General features: G+C 51.9%; 3 protein-coding genes across 3 annotated transcripts; 2 read left to right on the top strand and 1 right to left on the bottom strand.

Annotated features, from left to right (window-relative positions):
* Positions 1-6,978: 6,978 nt before the first annotated feature.
* PAGR1 (PAXIP1 associated glutamate rich protein 1) lies at positions 6,979-12,026 on the top strand (the record flags this gene model as incomplete). The annotated part of the gene is made up of 3 exons (XM_034074092.1): positions 6,979-7,361; positions 8,425-8,507; positions 10,649-12,026. Coding segments are annotated over 3 exons (609 nt in total), but the record flags the coding sequence as incomplete, so codon positions are not given.
* A 314-nt stretch (positions 12,027-12,340) lies between these two features.
* On the top strand, positions 12,341-15,519 carry INO80E (INO80 complex subunit E). The gene is made up of 6 exons (XM_034074091.1): positions 12,341-12,443; positions 13,070-13,140; positions 13,463-13,515; positions 13,935-14,010; positions 14,329-14,386; positions 15,331-15,519. Exons 1-6 carry the CDS (start codon positions 12,360-12,362, stop codon positions 15,517-15,519), a joined length of 531 nt encoding a protein of 176 aa, XP_033929982.1. The 5' UTR covers positions 12,341-12,359.
* Positions 15,520-18,904: 3,385 nt separating this feature from the next.
* MAZ (MYC associated zinc finger protein) lies at positions 18,905-26,654 on the bottom strand. The gene is made up of 4 exons (XM_034074093.1): positions 26,399-26,654; positions 22,575-22,638; positions 20,469-20,622; positions 18,905-19,995 (listed from the first exon to the last, which is right to left on the bottom strand). The coding sequence occupies exons 1-4, from the start codon at positions 26,644-26,646 to the stop codon at positions 19,901-19,903; spliced, it is 561 nt and encodes a 186-aa protein (XP_033929984.1). The 5' UTR covers positions 26,647-26,654; the 3' UTR covers positions 18,905-19,900.
* Positions 26,655-26,777: the final 123 nt, after the last annotated feature.

Below are 26,777 nucleotides of genomic sequence, written 5' to 3'. Positions count from 1 at the left end.
GGGCACCCCCTAGATCCCTATTCCCCATAGGACTGGCATTGGTGGGGGGGTGAATGGGAAGCTCCGCCCCCTCCAGGCAGTGAATGGAAGAGGCCACGCCCCCATTGGACAAAGGGGGCGGGGGCGGGGCCAAGGCTTCCGCCCCCGTCGTCATTACCATGTCGCCCCCGCCCCCCCCCCCCCCCCGAGTCCCCGCCCCCCTTCCATGGGGGCAGCCAATGAGGAGCCAGGAGAGCGCAAGGGGGCAATTGAAGCAGCCAATGAAGAGCCAGGAGCAGCCAATAGGGGTTCAAGAGCAGCCAATGAGGGGCGAGGAGCACAAAGAGGAGCTGCAATAACAGCCAATGAGGAGCCAGGAGAGCACAGGGGGGCTGCAGTAACAGCCAATGGGGAGGCAGTACTGGCCAATAGGGGTTCAACAGCAGCCAATAAGGAGCCAGGAGCACAAAGAGGAGCTGTGGTGACAGCCAATGAGGAGGCAGGAGCAGACAATGGGGGATCAACAGTGGCCAATGAGCAGCCAGGAGCACAAAGGGGTTTTGGTGACAGCCAATGAGGAGGCAGGAGCACAAAGCCTCCTTGAGCTCCTCCTTGGGAACTCCCATTCCAAGCTCTGTCCACAGGGATGGGATCCATGTGCTGCTGTGCACACAGTGACTGGGGCAGCTCATGCACAGGGACCCTATGGAGACATCAGCTGTTCCTGTCCCTGTGCACAGAGCAGGTGTGTCCTGAGTGATGCTCAGCAGGACATTGGGGGTTCATCATAGAGAGGGTTAAGACCAGCAGGGAAACCTTATATTGACCCTATTGACCTTCTGCTCCACATATAGGATCATGTCTCAAAGCCTGTTCCTTTATCAGCTATGGGTTAGGGTTAGGGAACAAGCAGATGATGTCCTGTCTCGTTCCGCACAGGGATGACAGGGCCTGTTGAAACACGAGTGATGCCCTTTGGACACTGGTTAGGGCACAGGCCTAGAATAATGCAGTGACAGGACAAGGGGTAATGGGTTAAAACTTAAACAGGGGAAGTTCAGGCTGGAGATAAGGAAGAAATTCTTTATTGTGAGGGTGCTGAGGCACTGGAATGGGTTGCCCAGGGAGGTTGTGAATGCTCCATCCCTGGTAGTGTTCAAGGCCAGGCTGGATGAAGCCTTGGGAGATATGGTTTAGTGTGAGGTGTCCCTGCCCATGGCAGGGGGCTTGGAACAAGATGAGGTCCTTTCCAACCCTAACTGTTCTATGATTCTATGAGCTTGGCCACAGGTTGTGTTTTCAAGGTGCTAGAATATTCTTGCTCTGCTCTGGACTCTCCCATGAAACTCAGCATACAACAGTGGACAATGCCCAGCACAGCAGGATTTGCACATCCCACAAGCTACACCTCTGACAACTCATCCTGAAACAGTGTTTCCCTCATTCACGGAAGCACAGGAAGTGAACTGCAAAGGGAAATAAGCCCCATAGAGCCCCATAGATCCCCATAGAGCCCCATAGATCCCCATAGAGCCCCATAGATCCCCATAGATCCCCATAGAGCCCCATAGATCCCCATAGAGCCCCATAGATCCCCATAGAGCCCCATAGATCCCCATAGATCCCCATAGAGCCCCATAGAGCCCCATAGATCCCCATAGAGCCTTCCCTTTGCAGTTCACTTCTACAGAAATGAAACAAACCCACAGACCTACAACCCCAAAGCAGAAAATCAGTTTTCCTCAACCTCTGCTTCTACAGGTGGTTAACCCTCCTAAGCACAGTAGCTCCTATTGCTCACTTGCTCTGCATTTCAAAACCCTGAAAACACCTTCCAAAAGAAAGATCATTCTTTAAATATACATTATAGGTAATTATATATTCAATATAATATATAATATATACATTTAGGAAATACATATATGCACTCTTCAAAAAAACTGGGAAAAAAGCCAACAGGAAGAGTTTTAGTGCCATTTATTTGCCACTGGGATAATAAAGTTACTACTGTGGGGGTGAAGACTGTCACTTGAGTTACCATGAGGCTCTATGGGGATCTATGGGGGTCTATGGGGCTCTATGGGGGTCTATGGGGATCTATGGGGATCTATGGGGGTCTATGGGGATCTATGGGGGTCTATGGGGCTCTATGGGGCTCTACAGGGCTCTATGGGGGTCTATGTGTGTTAGTGAGTACTGCAACTCAGGAATTCACTATGAATACAGAAGAAAACCAGCCCATTTATGGCAAACGCAGAGATACTTAATGGTTATTAGCGGTCATTAAGTAATGAGCAATGCTTATTAATAGCCCGTTAGCGTCCATTAATTGTTATTAGCAGTCACTAATTAGTGATTAATATGTATTAATATCCCATAAACATCTATTAACGGTGATTAGGAGTCATTAATTAGTGGTGAACACCCATTAATAACCCATTAATGTCTAATTATGATGATTAGAGGTCACTAAGTAGTGATTGATTCTCATTATTATGCCATTAACATCTATTAATGGTTATTAGTGGTCATTAATTAGTGATTAACGCTCATTAATACTCCATTAGCATCTATTAATGGTTATTAGTGGTCATTAATTAGTGATTAACGCTCATTAATACCCCATTAGCATCTATTAATGGTTATTAGTGGTCATTAATTAGTGATTAACGCTCATTAATAACCCATTAACATCTATTAATGGTGATTAGGGGTCATTAATTAGTGATTATTACTTTTTCTCTCTTAGCTCTTTCTTTGCTTGTCATCACACAGGGAATGGGCTGTAGGGTTTACTCAGAGCTATTCCAGGGTGCAGAGGGCAGAGGCTCTGATGATGGAGCTGCTATTGAGGCCAGTGCAAGTGAATGGGTGAGATCCATGTTATAGAGCAGGGTCCTGGGCTGGGGCAGATCCCATAGGAGCCAGGCTGAGAGCTGGGCTGGGGCAGCCTGGAGACCTGAGAGCAGCTCCAGTGCCTAAAGGGGCTGCAGGAAACCTGGAGAGGGGCTTGGGACAAGGGCCCATATGTGTGTCCTATATGTGCTGGGATCCAGGTAACCAATGTACAGGTAATACAGACATTGGACAAGGGATTAAAGTTATTCCTGTGCTTAAACACAAGTGTTGTCTGGCCTAAGTATCTGTCATTGCCGTCAGGGCAAGGCATCGATCACTGCTGGGGGGGGAGGAGCTGATGCTGGTTCTAACTGATAACAGCAGGTGATTGGTTCTATTGATAAGCCAGGACAGGCAGACTGGGCCTAAGACCAAGACCTAAGACCATGACCAAGGCACAGGTGTTGGGTCCTATTGATAAGCAGCAGGAGCAGACTGAGCACAGACTAACCCTAGGCCAGGTCTGAAGGTTAATAGCCCATTAGCACCTATTAATGGTGATTAGTGCTCATTAATTAGTGATTAACGCTCATTAACATCTATGAATGGTAATTAGGCCTCATTAACAGCTCATGAATATTCAGCTCAGCGCTGAATGGAACCTACTGTACAGCTTTAACTGGTTGTGGGGTCTGTCCATGCATCACAATGACAGCCAATGAGGAGCCAGGAGCAGACAATGGGGGTTCAAGGGCAGCCAATGAGGAGCCAGGAGCACAAAGGGGGCTGCAGTGACAGCCAATGAGGAGCCAGTGATGGCCAATGGGGGTTCAACAGCAGCCAATGAGGAGCCAGGAGCAGACAATGGGGCTGCAGTGACAGCCAATGAGGAGCCAGGAGCAGACAATGGGGGGTCAAGGGCAGCCAATGAGGAGCCAGGAGCAGACAATGGGGGGTCAAGGGCAGCCAATGAGGAGCCAGGAGGCCACAGGGGGTCAGTAGCAGCCATTGGAGGGTCAACAGTGACCAATGAGGAGGCAGCAGCCGCCATCTTGGGGTCACGATCAGCCAATGAGGAGGCAGGAAGGGGCCAGAGGAGCAGAACGGCGGCCATCTTGGGGTCAATGGCAGCCAATGAACACTCAGCAGCGGCCATCTTGGATACCAGAGCAGCCAATGAGCATCCACCGCTTCGGGTCCATGGTGGGGGGAGGGGGGAGACAGCACGTGAGTGACCCACAACTGTATCAATGGGGCTCTATGGGATCGATATTGATTGATAGAGATTGATTGGGATCAATAGGGCTTGATTGGGATTGATTGGGATCAATAGGGATTGATTGGGATCAATAGGGATCAATAGGGATTGATTGGGATCAATAGGGATCAATTGGGATTGATTGGGATCAATAGGGATTGATTGGGATCAATAGGGATCAATAGGGATTGATTGGGATCAATAGGGATTGATTGGGATCAATAGGGATCAATAGGGCTTGATTGGGATCGATAGGGATCAATAGGGATTGATTGGGATCAATAGGGATTGATTGGGATCAATAGGGATCAATAGGGATTGATTGGGATCAATAGGGATCAATAGGGATCAATAGGGATTGGTTGGGATTGATTGGGATCAATAGGTCTTGATTGGGATGGACAGTGATTGATAGGGAGTGAATGGGATTGATAGTGACTGGGATCGATAGGGATTGATAGGGTTTGATTGGGATTGATTGGCTCTTATTGGCTCTGATTGGCTGCCATTGACCCATCAACAGCAGCCCCACGTGACTCACGAGCGCCCCCCATTGACAGCCCCCCCCAGTGATCAATATTGATGGATATTGATGGATACTGATGGATACTGATGGATATTGATGGATATTGATGGATACTGATGGATACTGATGGATACTGATGGATATTGATGGATACTGATGGATACTGATGGATACTGATGGATATTGATGGATATTGATGGATACTGATGGATACTGATGGATATTGATGGATATTGATGGATATTGATGGATACTGATGGATATTGATGGATATTGATGGATATTGATGGATACTGATGGATATTGATGGATATTGATGGATATTGATGGATACTGATGGATACTGATGGATACTGATGGATATTGATGGATATTGATGGATACTGATGGATATTGATGGATATTGATGGATATTGATGGATACTGATGGATATTGATGGATATTGATGGATATTGATGGATACTGATGGATACTGATGGATATTGATGGATATTGATGGATACTGATGGATACTGATGGATACTGATGGATATTGATGGATACTGATGGATACTGATGGATATTGATGGATACTGATGGATATTGATGGATATTGATGGATATTGATGGATATTGATGGATACTGATGGATACTGATGGATATTGATGGATATTGATGGATATTGATGGATACTGATGGATACTGATGGATATTGATGGATATTCCTTCAATTGACCCAAAATCGCAGCAATTCCACCCAATTTGAGCCCTATAACGGGTTCCATTGGCCCCAATGGGTGGATGGGGAATCCTTAGGACCGGGCTTTAGGACCGCTCCGCTCCCACTCCTGCTCCTGATTGGCTCGTTCTACGCCTGTGGCACCACCAGAGCCAATCAGCGGCGGCGGGGGGCGGGACTGCCGCGTCTTAAAGCGGCAATGAGACCTGGTCCCCCCCCAACCACCGCTTCTTAAAGCGGCACAGAGGTGGACCCGTCATCCCTTAAAGCGGCGATGGAAGGTTTAAAGGGATGAATGGGCGAGGGTAAGAGGCCCCAATCTGACCCGTGCGCATCCCCCTTAATTACCAACCTAATGGCAGCCATGCTAATGAGCTAATTAATTAATAATGAGCTAACTAATTAATTAAACCCTTCAGGTGGTCCCCACTTTACGCATTGCCCCTTTAAGAGCTCGCCGTCTCCATGGCAACCCTGCCCGTAGGTCCCCATCTGCGCATGCGCAGCCGCGGCTCCACAGAGGGACCCGGCTCAAGATGGCGGCGGCGGCTGAGGGGAACGGGAGGTGTTAAAGCGACAGCAACAGAGGTAGGGACGTGAACTGGGATCTATGGGGGTCTATGGGGTCTATGGGGTCTATGGGGTCTATGGGGTCTATGGGGATCTATGGGGATCTATGGGGTCTATGGGGTCTATGGGGATCTATGGGGATCTATGGGGATCTATGGGGTCTATGGGGATCTATGAGGATCTATGGGGTCTACGGGGATCTATGGGGATCTATGGGGATCTATGGGGTCTATGGGGATCTATGGGGATCTATGGGGATCTATGGGGTCTATGGGGTCTATGGGGATCTATGGGGATCTATGGGGGTCTATGGGGCTCTATGGGGCTCTATGGGGATCTATGGGGGTCTATGGGGGTCTATGGGGATCTATGGGGGTCTATGGGGGTCTATGGGGCTCTATGGGGATCTGTGGGGCTCTATGGGGATCTATGGGGATCTATGGGGATCTATGGGGGTCTATGGGGCTCTATGGGGCTCTATGGGGATCTATGGGGGTCTATGGGGGTCTATGGGGCTCTATGGGGATCTATGGGGGTCTATGGGGGTCTATGGGGCTCTATGGGGGTCTATGGGGGTCTATGGGGCTCTATGAGGCTCTATGGGCATCTATGGGGGTCTATGGGGTCTCTATGGGGATCTATGGGGATCTATGGGGGTCTATGGGGATCTATGGGGGGTCTATGGGGGTCTATGGGGCTCTATGGGGGTCTATGGGGATCTATGGGGCTCTATGGGGGTCTATGGGGCTCTATGGGGGTCTATGGGGGTCTATGGGGTCTCTATGGGGGTCTCTATGGGGCTCTATGGGGATCTATGGGGGTCTATGGGGCTCTATGGGGGTCTATAGGGTCTCTATGGGTCTCTATGGGGTCTCTATGGGTCTTTATGTGTCTCTATGTGTCTCTATGTGTCTCTATGGGGTCTCTATAGGTCTCTATGTTGTCTCTATGGGGTCTCTATGTGTCTCTATATGTCTCTATACATCCCTATACCAACCCCCCCTCTCTCTCCCCCAGCCCCATGGACCCCCCCTCCCTCTCCCCCTCCCCCCACCCCCCCTCCCCTGTCCCCCCCTCCCCCTCCCCCCCCCGCAATGCCTGCTGGGAGGTCCCGTGCAGTGATGACGAAGGGGAACCCCCCGGGGGGTGGCTGCCCCCCCCCGCCGACATCCGCCGCCTCTATGAGCTGCTGGCGGGGGGCGTGGCCTCCAACCCGGGGGGCGTGGCCTCGGCCGCGGGGGGCGTGGCCTCCACCCCCGGGGGCGTGGCCTCGGCCAATGGGAGCGCCGCTTCAGCCGCGGGGGGCGTGGCTTCCAGCACGGGGGGCGTGGTTTCGGGCCCAGGGGGCGTGGCCTTGCCCTCGCTCCGCCTCCGGCCCCGCCCCCGCCGCCTGCCCACGCCGGAGCCGGACAGCGAGGAGGAGGAGGGGCCTGTGGGGCAGCCCCAGAGCGAGGGGGAGGAGGAGGAGAAGTGGGATATGGGGCGGATATGGGGGGGTATGGGCGTATATGGGGGGGTATGGGGGTGTATGGGGGGATATGGGAGTCTATGGGGTTCCTATGGGTGGCTATGGGGGTGTATTGGGGTCTAGGGGGGTGTATTGGGGCCTATGGGGGGGGTATGGGGCTTCTATGGGGGGTTATGGGGTTCCTATGGGTGGCTATGGGGGTGTATTGGGGTCTAGGGGGGTGTATTGGGGCCTATGGGGGGGGTATGGGGCTTCTATGGGGGGTTATGGGGTTCCTATGGGTGCCTATGGGGGTGTATTGGTGTCTATGGGGGGATATGGGGGGGATATGGGGCTCTATGGGGGGGATATGGGGTGTATTGGGGTCTATGGGGGTATATGGGGTTCCTATGGGTGCCTATGGGGGTCTATTGGGGTCTATGGGGGTTATGGGGGTATATGGGGCTTCTATGGGGGGATATGGGGGTGTATTGGGGTCTATTGGGGGGATATCGGGGTCTATGGGGTTCCTATGGGTGCCTATGGGGGTGTATTGGGGGTCTATGGGAGTCTATGGGGTTCCTATGGGTGCCTATGGGAGTGTATTGGGGGATATGGGGGGGATGTGGGGGTCTATGGGGGGTATAGGGGGGATATGGGGGGGATATGGGGTCTGTGGGGTTTCTATGGGTGCCTATGGGGATGTATTGGGGTCTATGGGGGGATATGGGGTGATTTTGGGGGATATAGGGGGGGATATTGTCGTCTATGGGGGGATATGGGGGGATATTGAAGTCTGTGGGGGGGATATGGGGGGGATAGGGGGGATATGGGGTTCTATGGGGGGGATATGGGGGTGTGTTGGGGACTATGGGGGGGTATGGGGGTATATGGGGGGATGTGGGGGGGATATGGGGTCTGTGGGGTTTCTATGGGGCTGTTATGGGAGTGTATTGGGGTGTATGGGGGTATATGGGGGGGATATGGGAGTATATGGGGGGTGTGTGGGGGGGATATGAGGTTCCTATGGGAGTGTATTGGGGTCTATGGGGGTTATTGGGGTCTCATTCTGGGCTCCCCCCTCAGGCCTCCTCCCCCCACTGAGTTTGACTTCGACGATGACCCCACACCCCCAAAACCTGCTCTGATTGACAGACCCAGAGCACCCGGTGAGTGCTGAGCACCCAAAAACACACTAAATACACCAAAAACACATAAAATACACCCAAAAACACACCAAAACACACTAAATACACCAAAAACACACTAAATACACCAAAAACACACTAAATACACCAAAAACACACCAAAATACCCCAAAATACTCCAAAAACACACCAAAACCCCTCAAAACATGCAAAAACACCCAAACAACACCAAAAGCACCACAAAACCCCCCAGAAACCCACAAAACACCCCAAAAATCTCAAAACTGCCCCAAAAACCAGCCCAAAACCAACCAAACCCCCGCAAAAAAACCCAAAACACCCCATAATACTCCCAAACACCTAAATTTTGCGCAAAAAGGCCTAAAAATGCCCCAAAAGTTGGCTAAAATCACCTTAAAAATGCCTAAAATCTCCCCAAAACCATCCAAAAAATGCCTCAAACTGCCCCAAAACTGCCTAAAATCACCCAAAACACTTAAATTTAGCCAAAACCTCCTAAAATCACCAAAACCCCTAAAAACACCCAAAATTGCCCAAAATATGTAAAATCACCAAAACCACCTAAAATTGCCAAAATACCTAAAATCACCCAAAACACATAAAATTACCCAAAACACTTAAAATTGCTTGAAAGCAGCTAAAATTGCCCAAAATAGTTATAATTGCCCAGAACACCTAGAATTGCCCTAAACTGCCCAAAATTGCCCAAAATCCCCTAAAGTCAGCCAAAATACCTAAAATGACCAAAAACAGCTAAAATCAGCCAAAAACCCCTGAACTCACCTAAAATACCCTAAAATGCCCCAAAACGCCTAAAATTACCCAAAATTACTTAAAATTGCCCAAAATACCTAAAATCACCAAAATAGTTTAAAATGACCCAAAACACGTAAAATTACCCAAAACCTCCTAAAATTGCCCAAAATTGCTAAAAATACCTAAAATCACCAAAACCACCTGAAATTGCCCAAAATTGCCAAAAAATGCCTAAAATAATGAAAACCACCTAAAATCGGGCAAAATACGTAAAATCACCGAAAACACGTGAAATTACCCAAGACACTTAAAATTGTCTGAAACTACCTAGAATGGCCCAAAATACTTAAAATTGCCCAAAATTGCCCAAAATCCCCTAAAATCATCCAAAACACTTAAAATTACCGAAAATATGTAAAATCACCCAAAATTGCTTCAAATTACTTAAAACACCAAAAATTACCCAAAACCCCCTAAAATCGACCAAAAGCCCTAAAATGACCCAAAACACCTAAATTTACCGAAACTCCCCAAAACCCCCTATTTCCGCCCAAACTTGCCCAAACCCATGCGGATTTGGTTAAAATCGGGTTGCTTTGGCAGGTTCCGGCTCCCACAGGCACCAGCGCAGCTGGAGAAGGTGCTGTGGGTCCTGAACCCCCTGAAAGCACCAAAACCACCCAAACCTGCCCAAAATTGCCCAAAATACCTAAAATCACTAAAACCACTTAAAATGACCCAAAACCTCCTAAAATCACCCAAAACACCAGAAATTGCCCAAAATATGTAAAATTGCCGAAACTACCTAAAATCACCCAAAACACCTAAGATTAGTGAAAACCCTCCAAGATTACCCTAAACCACCTAAAATTACCCAAAATCATCAAAACCCCTTAAAACTGCCCAAAATTGCCTAAAATCACCAAAACCACCTAAAATTGGCCAAAATAAGTAAAATTACCAAAAGCAGCTAAAATTGCCCAAAATCACTAAAACTGCCCAAAATTGCCCAAAATCCCTAAAATCACCCAAAACTGCCTAAAATTACCCAAAATCCCCTAAAATCGACCAAAACACCTAAAATTGTTCAAAACCCCTAAAATTACCAAAAATCCCCAAAACCCCCCATTTCCGCCCAAACTTGCCCAAAATCGCGCGGATTTGGTTAAAACTGGGTTATTTCCATAGGCTCCGGCTCTCACGGTCGCCGGCGCGAGGCGCGGCTGGAGGAGGTGCTGTCAGATCTGCACCCCCCTAAAATCACCCAAAACCCCCTAAAACCACCCAAATTTGCCGAAAATACCTAAAATCACCAAAACCACATAAAATGACCCAGAATTGCCCAAAATCACGCGGTTTTGGTTAAAACCGGGTTGTTTCCATAGGCTCTGGGTCCCACGGTCGCCGGCGCGAGGCGCGGCTGGAGAAGGTCCTGTCTGACCTGCAGCGGCACCGGCGGCTGGAGGAGCAGATCCTGAGGACAGGCAGGGACCTGTTCCCTGAGCCCCCAAGGCACAGGAAGGCGTGAGGGAAACGGGTGAAAATGAGCCGAAATCCGACAAAATGAGGCGAAAATCGTTGAAAATGACCCAAAAATCGTCAAGAACGACACAAAAATCGTTGAAAATGACCCCAGAATTCTCGAAAATGGGCCAAAAATCGTCCAAAATGAGCCAAAAATGGATGAAAATGACCCAAAAATCGTTAAGAATGACCCAAAAATCGTTGAAAACTACCAAAAATGGAGGAAAATGACCAAAAATCGTTAAAAATGACCCAAAAATGGGAGAAAATGACCCAAGAATCATTGAAAATGAGCCAAAAATCGTTGAAAATGACCAAAAATTGGGAAAAATGACCCAAAAATCGTTAAGAATGAGACAAAAATAGCTGAAAATGAGCTGAAAATCGTTGAAAATGAGGCAAAAATCATTGAAAATGACCCAAAATCGTTGAAAATGACACAAAAATCGTCAAGAATGACACCAAAATGGCTAAAAAGGACCCAAAAATCATCAAGAAGAACCTGAAAATGGCTAAAAATGACCCAAAAATGGGGGAAAATGACACAGAAATCGTCAAAAACGACCCGAAAATGGCTAAAAACGGACTGAAAATGGGTAAAAATGGGCTGAAAATACGGAAAAACGGACCCAAAAATGGGGAAAAACGGACCGAAAATGGCTAAAAATGGACCGCAAATGAATGGAAACACACTCAAAATGAATGGAAATGGACCCAAAATGGCTGAAAATTACCCAAAAATGGGTAAAAACGACCCAAAAATGGCTAAAAACGGACTGAAAATGGGTAAAAATGACCCGAAAATAGACAAAACCAGAGCAAAAATGGCTAAAACCAGACCCAAAATAGCTAAAAATGGACTGAAAATGGATGAAATGGACCCAAAATGAATGGAAATGGACCCAAAAATGGCGAGAAATGACCCAAAAATGCATTGAAACAACTCAAAAATGGCTAAAATCAGCCCAAAAATGGCTGGAAATGGACCCAAAATGCACCAAAACGGACCCAAAATGGCTAAAAACGGACCTGAAACAGCTTAAAATGACCCAAAAATGGGTAAAAACAGAGCGAAAATGGCTCAAAATGGCTCAAAAATGGCTCAAAAAGGACTGAAAATGGGTAAAAACGACCCGAAAACGGCTGAAAATGACCCAAAATGCATAGAAATGGCCCCAAAACGCCTCAAACCCGCCCAAAATGCCCCAAACTCAATAAAAATGTGACTCTTGGAGCGTTTTTGGGGCGTTTTCACTTGATTTTGGTTCAAGGAGGGTCCCAAAGACCCAAAAACCCCTTAAATAGCCCCAAAAACCCCATTAAGCCCCTTTAAGGCAGTAGGGGGCGTGGCTTCCTCTGGCCCCGCCCACTACAAGCCCCGCCCCTCTCAGCCACCAGTGGGCGTGTCCCCGCTCCCCACCGCCCAATCACGCTGCGTGCTCTCAGCCAATGAGCGCGCCGCATCCACGGCGGAAAGGGGGCGGGCCCCGGCGGCGGCGCTCAGCCAATGGGAGCGCGGTGGGCGGGGGCGCCAGCCAATGGGGAGCGGCGAGAGGAAGGGGGAGGCCGGAAATGAACGCGGCGGCCGAGGGCGATGGCGGCGCCTACAAGCGGCGGTACCGGGCCCTGAAGCGGCGGCTGAAGCTGCTGCTCTATGTGAGGGGTCAATGGGGGTCAATGGGGGTCTATGGGGTGTATATAGGGGTCTATGGGGGTCTATGGGGGGTCTATGGGGGTCAATGGGGGGTTAAAGGGGGTCTATGGGGGTCTGGGGGGGGTTAAAGGGGGTCTATGGGGTCTATGGGGGTTTAAAGGGGGTCTATGAGGGATTAAAGGGGGTCTATTGGGGTCTATGGGGGACTATGAGGGGTTTAAAGGGGGTCTATGGGGGTCTATGAGGGGTTAAAGGGGATCAATGGGGTGTATATAGGGGTCTATGGGGTCTATGGGGGTTTAAAGCGGGTCTATGAGGGGTTAAAGGGGGTCTATAGGGGTCTATGGGGGGTTAAAGGGGGTCTATGGGGGTTTAAAGGGGGTCTATGGGGGTTAAAGGGGGTCTATGGGGGGTCAAAGGGGGTCTATGGGGGGTCAAAGGGGGTCTATGGGGGTCTATAAGGAGTTAAAGGGGATCAATGGGGTGTATATAGGGGTCTATGGGGTCTATGGGTGCCTATGGGGGGTCTATGGAGGGTTAAAGGGGGTCTATGGGGGTCAATGGGGATCAATGGGTCACTATGGGTCTCTATGGGCTCTGTACCCACAATCCTTTGCATTCCCCCCAGGAGCAGGAATGTTTCCAGGAGGAGCTGCGCCGAGCACAGAGGAGACTGCTGAGGGTGTCACGTGACAAGAGGTAACCATAGAGACACATAGAGACCATAGAGACCATAGAGACACATAGAGACCATAGAGACACATAGAGACACATAGAGACACATAGAGACCCATAGAGACCCATAGAGACACATAGAGACCATAGAGACCATAGAGACACATAGAGACCATAGAGACACATAGAGACACATAGAGACACATAGAGACCCATAGAGACCCATAGAGACACATAGAGACCATAGAGACACATAGAGACACATAGAGACCTATAGAGACCCCATAGTGCCCCATTGATACCCATAGAGCCCCATATAACCCTAACTCCCCCTTCTCCCCCCCAGTTACTTACTGGACCGGCTCCTGCAGTACGAGAACGTGGATGACGACTCCTCAGGTACCAATGGGGCTGCCCCAGAGACCCCTATGGAGCCCCCCATAGATCCCTATAGACCCCTATGGACCCCATAGACCCCTATGGACCCCATAGACCCTCATAGACCCCTATGGACCCCATAGACCCCCATAGACCCCTATGGACCCCATAGACCCCCATAGACCCCTATGGACCCCATAGACCCCCATAGATCCCTATAGACCCCTATGGACCCCATAGACCCCTATGGACCCCATAGACCCTCATAGACCCCTATGGACCCCATAGACCCCCATAGACCCCTATGGACCCCATAGACCCCCATAGACCCCTATGGACCCCATAGACCCCCATAGATCCCTATAGACCCCTATGGACCCCATAGACCCCCATAGATCCCTATAGACCCCTATGGACTCCCCCTTTTCATCCCCCCATAGACTCCGAGGCCACAGCATCATCGGACAACAGTGATGGGGAGGGGCCCAAGGGGGCGGAGCCTCCCCCAGCCAAGAGGTAAGATGGCGGCCTCCAGGAGCCAAGATGGCGGCTTCCATTGACTCAATATGGCTGCCTCCTTCAAGGCAATATGGCTGCCCCCATTGGTTCAATATGGCTGCTCCATTGGGTCAATATAGCTGCCCCCATTGGGTCATATGGCCGCCATCATTGGGTCAACATGGCTGCCCCCATTGGGTCAATATGGCCACCCCCATTGGGTCATATGGCCGCCATCATTGGGTCAATATGGCTGCCCCCATTGCTTCAATATGGCTGCCCAACCAAGATGGCGGCCTCCAACATGGCGCCTCACCTCTGTCCCCTCCCCCACAGGAAGAGGGCCACGCCCCCTCCCTCCCCTCCCCCCTCCCTCCCATTGGCTCCATACATGGTAAGTGCCCCTCCCCCCTCCTCCCATTGGCTCCCTCTGTGAGGAGGGGGCGTGGTCAGGAGGGGGCGTGACCTCACCTGACCCCTCCCCTCCCCCCCCAGCTCTCCTCCCCCCCCTACAGCCCCTTCCCCCCCCAGTACATGGCTGCGGATGGCCCCGCCCCCTGCCCCGCCCCCTGCCCCGCCCCCACCCGGAGGCATAAGGGGGGGGCCAGGAGGCTGCAGGTGAGGGGGAGGGGCTTAAATGGGTGGGGATTGAAAGGGGAGGGGCTTAACGAGGGGGGCGGGGCTTTGAGGGGTGGGGCTTAAAGTGGGGGTGGGGTTTAGAGTGGGCGGGGCTTAATGAAGGGGAGGGGCTTTGAGGGGGAGGGGTTAACGAGGGGGAGGGGCTTAAACGGGGAGGGGCTTAGAGGGGGGAGGAGCTTAGAGGGGTGGGGGTTGAAGGGGGGCCTTAAAGGGGGCGGGGCTTAGAGGGGTGGGGCGGGGAGGGAGGTGTTTGGAGGGGGAGGGGCTTAGGGGGGGCTTAACCCGGGGGCGGGGCTTAACAAGGGGCGTGGCTTAAAGAGGGAGGGGCTTAGAGGGGAGGGGTTTGAAGGGGCCGGGCTTAGAGGGGGAGGGGCTTAACAAGGGGAGGGGCTTAAAGGGGGGTGGGGCTTAGAGGGGATGGGCTTAGGGGGAGGGGTTAATGAGGGGGGAGGGGCTTTGAGGGGTGGGGCTCAGGGGGGAGGTGTTTGGAGGGGGAGGGGCTTAGAGGGGGAGGGGCTTAACAAGGGGAGGGGCTTAAGGGGGGGTGGGGCTTAGAGGGGAGGGGTTAATGAGGGGGAGTGGCTTAGAGGGGTGGGGCTTAAAGTGGGTGGGGTTTAGAGGGGGAGGGGCTTAGAGGGTTAATGGGGGTTGGGTGTGTTCCTGCCTGTTCCTTGCTCCCCATTGGCTGTTCCCCCACAGCTACCTCCGGCCCCGCCCCCCCCGCTGGGGCCCCTCCCCCCTCCGGCGCTGGCCCCGCCCCCGGCCCCTCCCCCCGTGCCCAGCACGGTCCCAAGGAGGCTGCTGAGTGAGGAGGGGGAGGGGGAGGGGGAGGGGAGCGGAGATGATGGAGACGGAGATGATGAGCTGGTGATTGACATCCCGGAGTGACGGCTGCGTCATGTGAGCACCGACCCGGACATGTGACCTGCACGTCTGACATGTGACTGGAACCTGAGACATGTGACCAACACCTCTGACATGTGACCGGAACCTGAGACATGTGACTGGAACCTGAGACATGTGACGTGAACCTGAGACATGTGACCTGAACCTGAGACATGTGACCCACACACCTGACACGTGACCACAATGGTGATGGGGACGATGAGCTCATGATTGACATCCCGGAGTGACAGCTGCGTCATGTGATCACTGACATGTGACCGGAACCTGAGACATGTGACCCACATGTTGGACACGTGACCCACACCTTTACATGTGACCCACACACCTGACATGTGACCTGCACCTCTGACATGTGACTGGAACTCCTGACATGTGACCCACACACCTGACACGTGACCACAATGGAGATGGTGATGATGAGCTCGTGATTGACATCCCTGAGTGACGTCAACGTCATGTGACCTGCACATCGGACACGTGATTCAAACACCTGACATGTGACCGGAACCTTTGACATGTGACCACAACGACAACGGCCTCAATGGCGACGATGAACTTATGATCGACATCCCTGAGTGACAGCAGAATCACATGATCACTGACCCGGACATGTGACCCACATGTATGACATGTGACCCACACCCCTGACATGTGACCTCCTCCCACCCCCCCATGTGACCTCTGCAGTGCCCTGGGCTGACCCCGTGTGTGTGACAGTGACCTCCCCATTGTGTCACGTGACCCCTTCCTGTGACCCCCATGTGACCCCATATAACCCTCTCCTGTGACCCCCCATGACCCCCTCCATGTGGCCTCTGTGTGACCCTCTTGACACCATGTGACCTGGTCGTGACCCCTGTGTGACCCCATAGAACCCCCTCCTCTAACCCCATTGGCCCCATGTGACCTTGCATGACCCCAACCCTTTACCCCTGTGTGACCCCATAGACACCATGTGACCCCCATGTGACCTGGTTTGACCCCCTTCATGTGACCCTGAGTGACCGACCCACCCCCATGATGTCACATGACCCCCCTTTGACCCATGTGTGAACCCATTGACCCCCATGACCCCCCTCCTTTGACCCCATGTAACCTTGCATGACCCCCCTCCCGTGACCCCATGTGACCCCCCATGACCCCATGTGACCTTGTGTGGCCCCCTCCCATGACACCTGTGACCTCAATGACCCCCATAACCTCAAGTGACCCCCCATAACCCAGTATGATGTCATGTGACCTCCCCACTGACCCCTCTGTGACCTCCAGTGACCCTCATTGTCCTCTATGTGACCCCATGACCCCCATCATGTGACCCTGTATGTACTCCAGTGACCCCCACGTGACCTTGACTGACCCCACGTGACCCCTGCTTACCCCCATGGAACACCATAGCCTCATGTGACCCCTCCCTGACCCCACGTGACCTCAACCCCACGTGACCTCCACTGACCCCATGTGACCCCCATTGCCACTGAATGGAGCTGAGAAAGACGAAGATTTGGGTCAAAAACCAGAGAATTTGGGAAAAATCGGGGTGAAAAACGCGTTTTTTGGGAAAAAATTACAAATTTGGGGGCAAAAATCGACATTTTTGTCAAAAAATCTCAGTTTGGGGCGAAAAAATAAAATTTTGAGGTGAAAAATGAGATTTTGGGTCAAAATTGTGATTTTTGGGAAAAATGGGAACTTTGGGGGGAAGTTTGGAATTTTGGGGTCAAACCAGAGGATTTTGGGGAAAAAATGGGATTTTATGAGAAAATGGCGGAAAAACCCCAATTTTGGGGTGAAATCCGAGGATTTGGGGCAAAAATGGGTGAAAAACTGCAATTTGGGGTGAAATGATGCAATTTTTGGGTGAAAATCGGTGTTTTTTTGGGAAAAATGATGTTTTGGGGTGAAAAATGGACAAATTTGGAAGAAAAAAGAAGATTTTGGGGAAAAAAGGCCAAAATTTGGTTCAAAACTGTTTTTTTGGTAAGAAAATGATGATTTTGGGGTTAAAAATGAGAAGTTAGGGGTAAAAATGCTATTTTGGGGTAAAAAATGGAGAATTTTGGGGTAAAACCTCCTGGTTTTGGGTAAAACTTGAATTAGAGAAAACTCTTTAAAATATAAAGGGGAAAAAACAATTTTGGGGTAAAAAAGTGTTTTTTAGGGAAAAACAGCACAAATTGAGAGGAAAATGGGATTTTCTGGGTAAAAACTGTTCATTTTTGGTTAAAACCACAATTTCCAGTCAAAACCTCATATTTTTGGGGCAAAACCCAACGATTTGGGGTGAAAAACATTGATTTTGGGCCAAAAATGAGCATTTTTAAACCAAAACTTAGAAATTTTGCAGAACAACCCCAAATTTGGGGCAAAACCATCGAATTTGGAGCAAAATTCCCCTTTTCCAGCACAAATCACCCAGATTTGGCCGAAAATTCCCTTTTTTTGTGTCAAAACCGCCCCATTTTGGCTCAAAACAGCCTCAATCTGGACGCGTTGGGGTGGGCGGGGCAATGACGTCACAGCGCTGGCCACGCCCCCTCCCTCCGCAGGGGCCTCCCCGTGCCCATTCATCCCTATGGGAGGGGACGTGGCTTAACCTCGGCCACGCCCCTCTGCTCTGATTGGCTCCTCCCCCTCCCCCCCCGCAGGGGCCTCCCTGTCCCCATTCATCCCTATGGGAGGGGGCGGGGCTTAACCCGTCCCCATTCATCCCAATGGCCTAGGGGAAGCCACGCCCCTCTGCTCTGATTGGCTCCTCCCTCCCCCCATTCATCCCTATGGGAGGGAGCGTGGCTTCCCCTCGGCCACGCCCCTTTGCTCTGATTGGCTCCTCCTCCTCCCCCCCCCCCCCCCCCCGCAGGGGCCTCCCCATTCATCCCTATGGGAGGGGGCGTGGCTTAACCCGTCCCCATTCATCCCTATGGGAGTGGGCGTGGCTTCCCCTCGGCCCCGCCCCTCCGCTCTGATTGGCCCCTCCCCCAGTGGGCGGAGCCAATGGAGGCGCCGATCGTTTATTGGTCGTCGCTGCCCCTCCCCCCCCCCCATTGGCGCGCGGTAAAAAACCCGACCCCGCCCCCAGCCGAGGGGGGAGGGGCCACGAACACACGGGGGGGGAGGGGCTGGGAGGGGGAGGGGGATGTGGGGCTGCCCCATAGATCCATTGGGGTCTTCTTATCTATGGGGCTGCCCCATAGATTCATTGGGGTCTTCTTTGCTATGGGGCAGCCCCATAGATTCATTGGGGTGTTCTTATCTATGGGGCAGCCCCATAGATCCATTGGGTCTTCTTTGTTATGGGGCTGCCCCATAGATCCAATTGGGTCTTCTTATCTATGGGGCAGCCCCATAGATCCATTGGGGTCTTCTTATCTATGGGGCAGCCCCATAGATTCATTGGGGTGTTCTTATCTATGGGGCAGCCCCATGGATCCATTGGGATCTCCTTCACTATGGGGTGCCCCACAAATCTATGGGGCTCGTCGTTGCTATGGGGCTCTCCCCATATCTATTGGGGTCTCCTTCACTATAGGGCGCCCCATAGAACTATAGGGCTCAGTGTTGCTATGGGTTTCTACCCATATCCATTGGGGTCTCCTTCACTTTGGGGTGCCCCACAGATCTATGGGGCTCGTTGTTGCTATGGGGCACCATCCATCTCCATTGGGCTCAGTGTTGCTGTGGGGTGCCCCATAGATCTATGGGGCTCATTGTTGATATGGGGCTGTCTCCATATCTCTGGGTCTCTGTGGCGCTATGGGGCACCCTATGGACCTATAGGGAGTCTCCTTCGCTATGGGTCACCCCATAGATCCATTGGGGGTCTCCTTCACTATCAGGTGCCCCATAGATCTATGGGGCTGAGCATTGCTATGGGGCTCTACCCACAGCCATTGGGCTCTATGGGGCGCCCCATAGATCCATTGGGGGTCTCCTTCACTATTGGGCGCCCCATAGATCTATGGGGCTGAGCGTTGCTATGGGGCTCTCCCCGTAGCCATTGGGCTCTATGGGGCACCCCATAGATCCATTGCTGGTCTCCTTCACCGTCGGATGCCCCATAGATCTATGGGGCTGAGCATTGCTATGGGGCTCTTCCCATAGCCATTGGGCTCTATGGGGTGCCCCATAGATCCATTGCTGGTCTCCTTCACTATTGAGCGCCCCATAGATCTATGGGGCTGAGCATTGCTATGGGGCTCTCCCCATACCCATTGTGCTCTATGGGGCGCCCCATAGATCCATTGGGGATCTCCTTCACTATCGGGCACCCCATAGATCTATGGGGCTGAGCGTTGCTATGGGGCTCTCCCCATACCCATTGTTGTCTATGGGGTGCCCCATAGATCCATGGGGCAGGAGCAGCCCCTCACCAGGGCTGTGGGGCTCCCTCCATAGGCAGCACAGCCACAGCTGGGGGGGGAGGCCCTGGGGCTGCCATGGGGCAGGATTCACCCCCTGCACCTGGGGGGGGGGATGGAGTCACTGAACTGTGACCCATAAGTGACCCCCCCAGAATGCTCCATAGAAACCCATAGGGCCCTATAGGTGCCCCATAGACACCCATAGACCCCCCCATACCCCCCATAGACCCCCCATATGCCCCCCATATATCCCCATAGAACCCTAATAGATCCCCATAGACCTACCATAGACCCCCCATAGCCCCCCATAGACCCCCATAGCCCCCTAAAAGTGCCGCAGAGCTCCCCCATATCCCCCCATAACCCAGCCCCATAGCCCCCCATAACCCAGCCCCATAGCCCCCCATAACCCAGCCCCATTACCCAGCCCCATATCCCCCATAACCCAGCCCCATAGCCCAGCCCCATAACCCAGCCCCATAACCCAGCCCCATAGCCCCCATAACCCAGTCCCATAACCCAGCCCCATAACCCAGCCCCATAGCCCCCATAGCCCCCACTGGCCCCGCCCACCTTTGTCGCAGAGGCCGCAGTTGGCCGGTGGGCGGGGCTGGGGGCGTGGCTGGGGGCGGGGCTGGGCGTGGCCTGCGGCCTTGGCCCCGCCCCCCGCGTGACGTAATGAGTGAGCCCGGAGCCGGTCCCGGGTGGCGAAGGCAGCAGAGCAGAGCTGGGGGGGGAGGGGATGAGAGGGGGCGGGGCTAAGGGGGGAGGGGCTCAGAGGGGGAGGGGCTATGGGGGGAGGGGCTTAGAGGGGGAGGGGCTATGGGGGTCAATGAGGGGTCTATGGGGGGCTATGGGGCTGGATATGGGGAGCTATGGGGATGAGTTATGGGGCTATGGGGTCCTGTGGGGCTGTGGTATGGGGCACTATGGGGCTGGGTATGGGGCACTATGGGGCTGGATATGGGGCACTATGTGGCTGGGTATGGGGGGCTATGGGGATGGGTTATGGGGCTATGGGGTCCTGTGGGGCTGCGTTATGAGGCACTATGGGGCTGGGTATGGGGCACTATGGGGCTGGGTATGGGGAGCTATGGGGATGGGTTATGGGGTCTTTTGGGCGCTATGGGGATATGGGGGCTATGTGGCTATTGGGGAGCTGTATGGGGCCTATGGGGCTGGGTTATGGGGCTAGGTTATGGGGCACTATGAGGCTTGGTAAGGGGGATATGGAGGACTATGTACTTGGCTTATGGGGCGCTATGGGGCTTAGAGGGGGAGGGGCTTAGAGGGGAGGGGCTTAGAGGGGGAGGGGCTAAGGGGGAGGGGCTTAGAGGGGAGGGGCTTAGAGGGGAGGGGCTTAGATGGGAGGGGCTATGGGGGTCAATGAGGGGTCTATGGGGTGAGTATGGGGCTATGGGGGCTATGGGGCTGGATATGGGGAGCTATGGGGATGGGTTATGGGGCTATGGGGTCTTGTGGGGCTGCGTTATGGGGCACTATGGGGCTGGGTATGGGGCACTATGGGGATGGGTTATGGGGTCTTTTGGGGGATATGGGGGGTATGGGGGCTATGTGGCTATAGGGGAGCTCTATGGGGCCTATGGGTTTGGGTTATGGGGCTAGGTTATGGGGCACTATGAGGCTTGGTATGGGGGATATGGGGGACTATGTACCTGGGTTATGGGGCGCTATGGGGATTAGAGGGGGAGGGGCTGAGAGGGGAGGGGCTTAGAGGGGGAGGGGCTATGGGGGTCAATGAGGGGTCTATGGGGCACTATGGGGCTGGGTATGGGTCTCTATGGGTCTCTATGTGTCTCTATGTGTCTCTATGGGTCTCTATGGGTCTCTATGTGTCTCTATGGGTCTCTATGTGTCTCTATGGGTCTCTATGGGTCTCTATGGTCTCTATGTGTCTCTATGGGTCTCTATGGGTCTCTATGTGTCTCTATGGGTCTCTATGTGTCTCTATGGGTCTCTATGTGTCTCTATGGGTCTCTATGGGTCTCTATGGTCTCTATGTGTCTCTATGTGTCTCTATGGGTCTCTATGTGTCTCTATGTGTCTCTATGGGTCTCTATGGGTCTCTATGTGTCTCTATGTGTCTCTATGGGTCTCTATGGGTCTCTATAGGTCTCTATGTGTCTCTATGGGTCTCTATGGGTCTCTATAGGTCTCTATGTGTCTCTATGGGTCTCTATGGGTCCCTATGTGTTCCTATAGGTCTCTATGTGTCTCTATGGGTCTCTATGTGTCTCTATGTGTCTCTATGGTCTCTATGTGTCTCTATGTGTCTCTATGGATCTCTATGGGTCTCTATAGGTCTCTATGTGTCTCTATGGGTCTCTATGGGTCCCTATGTGTTCCTATAGGTCTCTATGGGTCTCTATAGGTCTCTATGTGTCTCTATGGGTCTCTATGGGTCTCTATAGGTCTCTATGTGTCTCTATGGGTCTCTATGGGTCCCTATGTGTCTCCATGTGTCTCTATGTGTCTCTATGTGTCTCTATGGGTCTCTATGGGTCCCTATGTGTTCCTATAGGTCTCTATAGGTCTCTATAGGTCTCTATAGGTCTCTATAGGTCTCTATAGGTCTCTATGGGTCTCTATAGGTCTCTATAGGTCTCTATACGTCTCTATAGGTCTCTATAGGTCTCTATGGGTCTCTATGGGTCTCACCTCACACTTGAAGGGTCTCTCCGTGGAGTGAACCTGCCTCACGTGGCTGTTGAGGTGGTCGGGTCTGGGGGGGGGGGAACAAACATGGCGGCCGTGATGACGTCATCGACAACGTGGTGATGTCATCACCACCATGATGGTCTCAGGCTGGTCACAGTGACGTCATGGGCACATGGTGACGTCACAGCCAGTCCTGACCAATCAGTGGCTCCATTGACCCCAATGGCACCATTGAGTCCCATTGATGCCATTGAGTCCCATTGATCCCATTGACTCCCATTGATCCCATTGACTCCCATTGATTCCCATTGATCCCATTGACTTCCATTGATCCCATTGACTTCCATTGATCCCATTGACTCCCATTGATCCCATTGACTTCCATTGATCCCATTGACTCCCATTGATCCCATTGACTCCCATTGATTCCCATTGATCCCATTGACTTCCATTGATCCCATTGACTTCCATTGATCCCATTGACTCCCATTGATCCCATTGACTTCCATTGACCCCATTGACTTCCATTGACACCATTGACCAACCAACGACCTTATTGACTCCCACTGACTTCCACTGACACCCATTGACCAACCAAAGACCCCACTGACCCCCATTGACACCACTGACCAACCATTGACCCCATTGATCAACCAATGACCCTTCTGACTCCCAATGGCTCCCATTGATACCACTGACTCCCATTGACCCCCATTGACTTCCACTGACACCATTGACCAACCATTGACGCCATTGACTACTACTGAATTCCATTGACACCATTGACCCCATTGGACTCCCATTGACCAACCAATGACCCTATTGACTCCTATTGACTTCCATTGACACCATTGACCCCTTTGACTCCCATTGACTTCCATTGACACCATTGACCGACCAATGACCCCATTGACCCCCATTGACTTCCAATGACCCCATTGAACAACCATTGACGCCATTGACTACTACTGACTTCCATTGACACCATTGACCCCATTTGACTCCCATTGACCAACCAATGACCCTACTGACTCCCATTGACTTCCATTGACATTATTGACCAACCATTGACCCCACTGACTCCCATTGACCAACCAACGACACCATTGAACAACCATTGACCCTATTGACTCCCATTGACTCCCATTGACTGCCATTGACACCCATTGACTTCCATTGACTTCCATTGACATCCATTGACTCCCATTGACACCATTGACCCCATTGACTCCCATTGACCAACCAACGACACCATTGAACAACTATTGACCCTATTGACTCCTATTGACTTCCACTGACACCATTGACCCCATTGATTCCCATTGACTTCCATTGACACCATTGACCAACCAACGACCCCATTGACTCCCATTGACTCCCATTGACTTCCATTGACTCCCATTGATCCCCATTGACTCCCATTGACTGCCATTCCCATTGACTCCCATTGACTTCCATTGACTTCCATTGACTCCCATTGACTTCCATTGACTTCCATTGACACCATTGACCAACCAATGACCCTACTGACTCCCATTGACTTCCATTGACACCATTGACCAACCATTGACCCCATTGACTCCCATCGACACCATTGACCAACCGACGAGCCTATTGACTCCCATTGACTTCCATTGACTTCCATTGACTGCCATTGACTCCCATTGATCCCCATTGACTCCCATTGACTGCCATTGATCCCCATTGATTCCCATTGACTGCCATTGACTGCCATTGACTGCCATTGACTCCCATTGATCCCCATTGACTGCCATTGACTCCCATTGACTCCCATTGACTGCCATTGACTGCCATTGACTGCCATTGACTCCCATTGATCCCCATTGACTGCCATTGACTCCCATTGATCCCCATTGACTTCCATTGACTCCCATTGATTCCCATTGACTTGCATTGACTTCCATTGACTCCCATTGACTTCCATTGATCCCCATTGACTGCCATTGACTCCCATTGACTCCCATTGACTTCCATTGACTCCCATTGACTCCCATTGATTCCCATTGACTCCCATTGACTTCCATTGATACCCATTGATCCCCATTGACACCATTGACCAACCAATGACCCCAATGACTCCTATTGACTTCCATTGACACCATTGACTCCCATTGATCCCCATTGACTTCCATTGACTCCCATTGACTCCCATTGACTCCCACTGACTCCCATTGACCCCAAACCCCCCCTATACCCCATATCCCACCTGGAGAAGCTCTTCCCACAGTGGCTGCACCCATAGGGCTTCTGCACGGAGCCGTCATGGGATCGCACATGGGAGCTCATGCGGTCCTTGCGCTTGAAGCGCTGCTGGCACACTGGGCACTGGTGCTGCTCCATTGACTGCCATTGACTCCCATTGATCCCCATTGACTGCCATTGACTTCCATTGACTGCCATTGACTCCCATTGACTTCCATTGACTCCTATTGATCCCCATTGACTCCCATTGATCCCCATTGACTGCCATTGACTCCCATTGACTCCCATTGATTCCCATTGACCTCCATTGATTCCCATTGACGCCCATTGACTGCCATTGACTCCCATTGACACCCATTGACTTCCATTGACTCCCATTGACTTCCATTGACTCCCATTGACTGCCATTGATCCCCATTGACTCCCATTGACTGCCATTGATCCCCATTGACTGCCATTGATCCCCATTGACTCCCATTGATCCCCATTGACTCCCATTGACTCCCATTGACTCCCATTGACACCCATTGACTTCCATTGACTCCCATTGACTTCCATTGACTCCCTTTACTTCCATTGACACCATTGACCAACCAATGACCCTATTGACTCCTATTGACTTCCATTGACACCACTGACCAACCAATGACCCTATTGACTCCCATTGACTCCCATTGACCAACCAATGACACCATTGACCAACTAACGACCCTATTGACTTCCATTGACACCATTGACCAACCGTTGACCCCATTGACTCCCATTAACTTCCATTGACTCCCATTGACTTCCATTGACTGCCATTGACTCCCATTGACTCCCACTGACTCCCATTGACCCCAAACCCCCCCTATACCCCATATCCCACCTGGAGAAGCTCTTCCCACAGTGGCTGCACCCATAGGGCTTCTGCACGGAGCCGTCATGGGATCGCACATGGGAGCTCATGCGGTCCTTGCGCTTGAAGCGCTGCTGGCACACTGGGCACTAGTGCTGCTCCATTGACTGCCATTGACTCCCATTGATCCCCATTGACTGCCATTGACTTCCATTGACTGCCATTGACTCCCATTGACTCCCATTGACTCCCATTGACTTCCATTGATCCCCATTGACTGCCATTGACTCCCATTGACTGCCATTGACTCCCATTGACTGCCATTGACTCCCATTGACTCCCATTGACTTCCACTGATCCCCATTGACTCCCATTGACTTCCATTGACACCATTGACCAACCAATGACCCCATTGACTCCCATTGACCAACCAATGACCCTATTGACTCCCATTGACTTCCATTGACACCATTGACCAACCAATGACCCTATTGACTCCCATTGACTTCCATTGACACCATTGACCAACCAATGACCCCATTGACTCCCATTGACCAACCAATGACCCTATTGACTCCCATTGACTCCCATTGACACCATTGACCAACCAATGACCCTATTGACTCCCATTGACTTCCATTGACACTATTGACCAACCTACGACCCCACTGACTCCCATTGACTTCCATTGACTGCCATTGACTCCCATTGACTCCCATTGACCAACCAACGATCCCATTGACCCCAATGCCCCATATCCCACCTGGAGAAGCTCTTCCCACAGTGGCTGCACCCATAGGGCTTCTGCACGGAGCCGTCATGGGATCGCACATGGGAGCTCATGCGGTCCTTGCGCTTGAAGCGCTGCTGGCACACTGGGCACTGGTGCGGCTTCTCGTCGGAATGGGATAACTGGTGTCGCTTCAGGTGATAGACGTCCCTAAATCCCTTCCCACACATGTCACACGCGTGGCTCTTCCTGACCCTCTTCACCCCTTGCGATGACGTCATCGACGACGTCATCGATGACGTCATAGACGTCATCGATGACGTCGTCGATGGCGTCATCGATGGGGATGACATCGACTCGACCCCATCCCCACTGAGCCCCAGTAAGGTGATGGGCACCATAGTGGGCATAC

Source organism: Melopsittacus undulatus, unplaced genomic scaffold (genome assembly GCF_012275295.1).
Source record: "Melopsittacus undulatus isolate bMelUnd1 unplaced genomic scaffold, bMelUnd1.mat.Z mat_scaffold_544_arrow_ctg1, whole genome shotgun sequence".
Taxonomy (NCBI): Eukaryota; Metazoa; Chordata; class Aves; order Psittaciformes; family Psittaculidae; genus Melopsittacus; species Melopsittacus undulatus.
This window is presented reverse-complemented; position numbering and strand designations above follow the sequence as displayed.

Coding starts and splice junctions, on each gene's coding strand:
- INO80E (XM_034074091.1), top strand. CDS start 12,360: ATGAACGCGGCGGCCGAGGGCGATGGCGGCGCCTACAAGCGGCGGTAC. Junction 14,011..14,328: donor GAGCCTCCCCCAGCCAAGAG/GTAAGATGGCGG, acceptor CCTCCCCCACAG/GAAGAGGGCCACGCCCCCTC. Junction 14,387..15,330: donor TCCCATTGGCTCCATACATG/GTAAGTGCCCCT, acceptor GTTCCCCCACAG/CTACCTCCGGCCCCGCCCCC.
- MAZ (XM_034074093.1), bottom strand. CDS start 26,646: ATGACGTCATCGCAAGGGGTGAAGAGGGTCAGGAAGAGCCACGCGTGT. Junction 22,639..26,398: donor TGTGGGAAGAGCTTCTCCAG/GTGGGATATGGG, acceptor CCCCCCCCCCAG/ACCCGACCACCTCAACAGCC. Junction 20,623..22,574: donor AGAGACCCTTCAAGTGTGAG/GTGAGACCCATA, acceptor CTCCCCCCCCAG/CTCTGCTCTGCTGCCTTCGC.